Genomic DNA, 3,109 nt, shown 5'->3' with positions numbered 1-3,109 from the left:
ATATATATATATATATATATATATAAACACACAATTATATTTCAGTTTGTGTTGTGTCTTTAAATATACTAGCTGTTCATACATTGAATATAAGGGAATATTCCTACATTGAAACAGTATATATACTCAACAACCACATAACACTTACACACGCACACCAAATACGAGAAGGTAATTGTAAGATCTGTGTACAGAGTAGCCTCCCCTGAGCACTATATCGTTCACTCAACATTATCAATAGCACAAAAATTATATAATATCGAGATTATGCATCACTATCATAACCGGCATTATCAATTAGTATCTGGAACTATGGCTGTAGATTAAATTCTACAATGGAAATAATAATTTGTAGTTGTTGAGTAACATTCAATTATTCCCCCTTGGGCCACGCTGATGATTTACTGAGCGGTTCTAGTTATCTCCCCTCTGAACCACATCTCTGACAACGCTTAATAGCAGAAGCTCGGAGACGTCTGTCCGCACACACCCCTTTATGGGCACACAAAAGCTTGACCAGAGCTAGTAAAGCCAGGGAGCCACACCAGACTCCATTGTCTATTCTGGGATGGTTTCTAGGGCTGGATGCCATAGAGTGTACTGAGTACTTTTCACGTCACACCAACACAAATGCCATTTATGTCGCACCATAAAATTTCAATGTGGCAAATGGCACAGTGCAACTATACATAAAAATGCACAGACTTGCACAAATAATTGCACCTTGAAGTAAATTTGCTTTATCAGAAACTAAGGTTACTGTGTGGTTAGATATTTGACAAAACAGAGTGACAGCCACATGTACACAAACATACACACACATACACACAATGGGCTTCTTTCAGGTGAATACAAGGTTTTGGTCAGCCCCAAAACCCAGTGCTTGCTTTTAATCATTTATTATTTAACCCAGCCATATCCAACCCAAATATTTCACCTGTCTTGTGCTCAAACCAACCAGATCTGGCTTCATGCACCAACCCTGCAATGTCATTCTACAAATAAACAATTATATCATGAAATCTCATAGCTACAAGATAATGCATGCAGCACCAGCACCAGTGTTTTTAAGGTGGCACCAGAAACGGATACTGTAAAATTTCAATGTGGCACATGATATAGTGTGGCTGTCGCAACTACACATACACACAGATGCATAGACACATGCACAAACAGTTGCCCCTTGAAGTAAACTTGCTTCATCAGAAACTCAAGAACCATGGGGTTTGATACAGTTTTATATTTAAGAGATAAGGAATGTTGTACATTATTTACAATTGACGGATATTTGTCCTCATCTTGTTTGTTGTTAACACGTTTCGGCTGATATACCCTCCAGCCTTCATCAGGTGGCTTGGGGAAATTTCGAACCTGGGTTCTCATTCCTAAGGTGTTTTTTGATATTATTATTATTATTATTATTATTATTCAGGTCACTGCATATGGCGTAGTGGTTAACAGCGCAGGCTACTAACCCCAAGATCCAGAGTTCAATTCCAGGCAGTGACCTGAATAATAATAATAATAACAACAACATCGAAAAATACTTTAGGAATGAGAACCCAGGTTCAAAATTCCACCAGGACACCTGATGAAGGCTGGAGGGTATATCAGCTGAAACGTTGTGTTAACAACAAACAAGATGAGGACAAATATCCGTCAAATGTAAATAATGTAAATGTGGTTTGCTATTAGACAAAATAGTCTAACAGCCACATTTACACATAAACACACACACAATAGGCTTCTTTCAGTTTCCCCTCTACCAAATCCACTATGAAGGCATTGGTCAGCGCAATAAACTTCTGTACTTGCCTTAACTGATCAAAAACCTCGCAGTCATAAAGTTGTTTGTCATAGATGCAATAACCAATTGTAAGGCTGAAGCAGATTACCTGCTGGTTGTCCCACCTGAGCAGAAACCCAAGGATATAGCACACAATACAGCACAACTGCCTCAACTACAGAGAGAGAGAAAAAAATAGACACACGCACACACGATCCCATCATCAGAGCAGAGGTCACTTCTTACCTGATCGGATCAAGACCTCAGGCGCAATGTAGTTGGGCGTGCCTACGAGAGAGTGGGCCAGACATCGCTGCCGCTGTTCCTGGTACTTCACCTCCAATGGCTTCAGTTGATCACAGCAACACGACTCCTCCTTCAACACAACGTCCATCGAACCTTGACGAGGGTGACAGCCATCTGCAAGGAGAAGAGATGATAATGATAATAACAATAGTTCTTTCTAATATAGGCACAAAGCCTGAAATTTGGGGAGTGCTCAGTTGCAAGGACCCCAGTGTGAAAGGATGAAAAGGCAAAGTCAATATGAGTGGAATTTGAACTAAGAACGTAACAATGGGCAAAATACCACTAAGCATTTTGCCCAGTATGCTAACAGTTCTGCCAGCTCGCCACCTTAATAATAATAATAATAATAATAATGATAATAATAATGGTTTCAAATTTTGGTGCAAAGCCTGTAAATTTTTTTTTTGGGGGGGGGGAGAGTAAGTCTGTTACCTCGACCCCCAGTATGCAACTGGTACTTATTTTATTGACCCTGAAAGGAATACAAAGTCAACCCCAGCAGAATTTGAGCTCAGAATGTAGTAGTAGTAGTAGTAGGAGGAGGAGGAGGAGTGGTGGTGAGTAGTAGTAGTTCTTGTTTAGCTCCAAGTGAAACCTGATCAAGCAGATATATAATCAAAAGCGTTCCAACCATGACCACTTCGTCTAGCTTTTTTTTGTTTTTTGTTACTTAACATTTCTAGAACGTTTTATTTTTTATTACCATTTTTCTGTTAAAATACTCTGCCTTTCTTTCATTTAAATTTGCAATCATGAAGAATTTTGTAAAATAACTTAGTTATTATTAGCCTGGTCTTTAGAAATACATGGAAATTTGAAGGTAAGCTTTAATCCAGATTACTTTAAATCAAGTAGGCTTAAATCTAGATTACTTTTAAAATATCAAAGAATGGTATCAAGAGAGTTAAAGTAGCATTTAAAGGAAATTTAGCTGCTATTTCTCGCATTAGTAGTGTGTGTGTGTGTGTGTGTGTGTGTGTGTGTATGTGTGTGTGTGTGTGTGTGTATATATAT

At 38.5% G+C, this 3,109-nt stretch overlaps 1 protein-coding gene across 1 annotated transcript in view; it reads right to left on the bottom strand.

The window, feature by feature from the left end:
- The window catches only part of LOC106874774 (serine/threonine-protein kinase LATS1), a 106,780-nt gene that overhangs the window by 6,626 nt on the left and 97,045 nt on the right, over positions 1–3,109 (bottom strand). The window contains exon 6 of the mRNA XM_014922626.2: positions 2,033–2,206. Coding sequence (XP_014778112.1) covers positions 2,033–2,206 — 174 coding nt within the window. The remainder of the gene's footprint in view (positions 1–2,032; positions 2,207–3,109) is intronic.

Source organism: Octopus bimaculoides, chromosome 27 (assembly GCF_001194135.2).
Source record: "Octopus bimaculoides isolate UCB-OBI-ISO-001 chromosome 27, ASM119413v2, whole genome shotgun sequence".
NCBI classification, from domain to species: Eukaryota; Metazoa; Mollusca; class Cephalopoda; order Octopoda; family Octopodidae; genus Octopus; species Octopus bimaculoides.
Note: the sequence above shows the minus strand (reverse complement) of the source record. Positions and strands in the feature narration are given on the sequence as shown.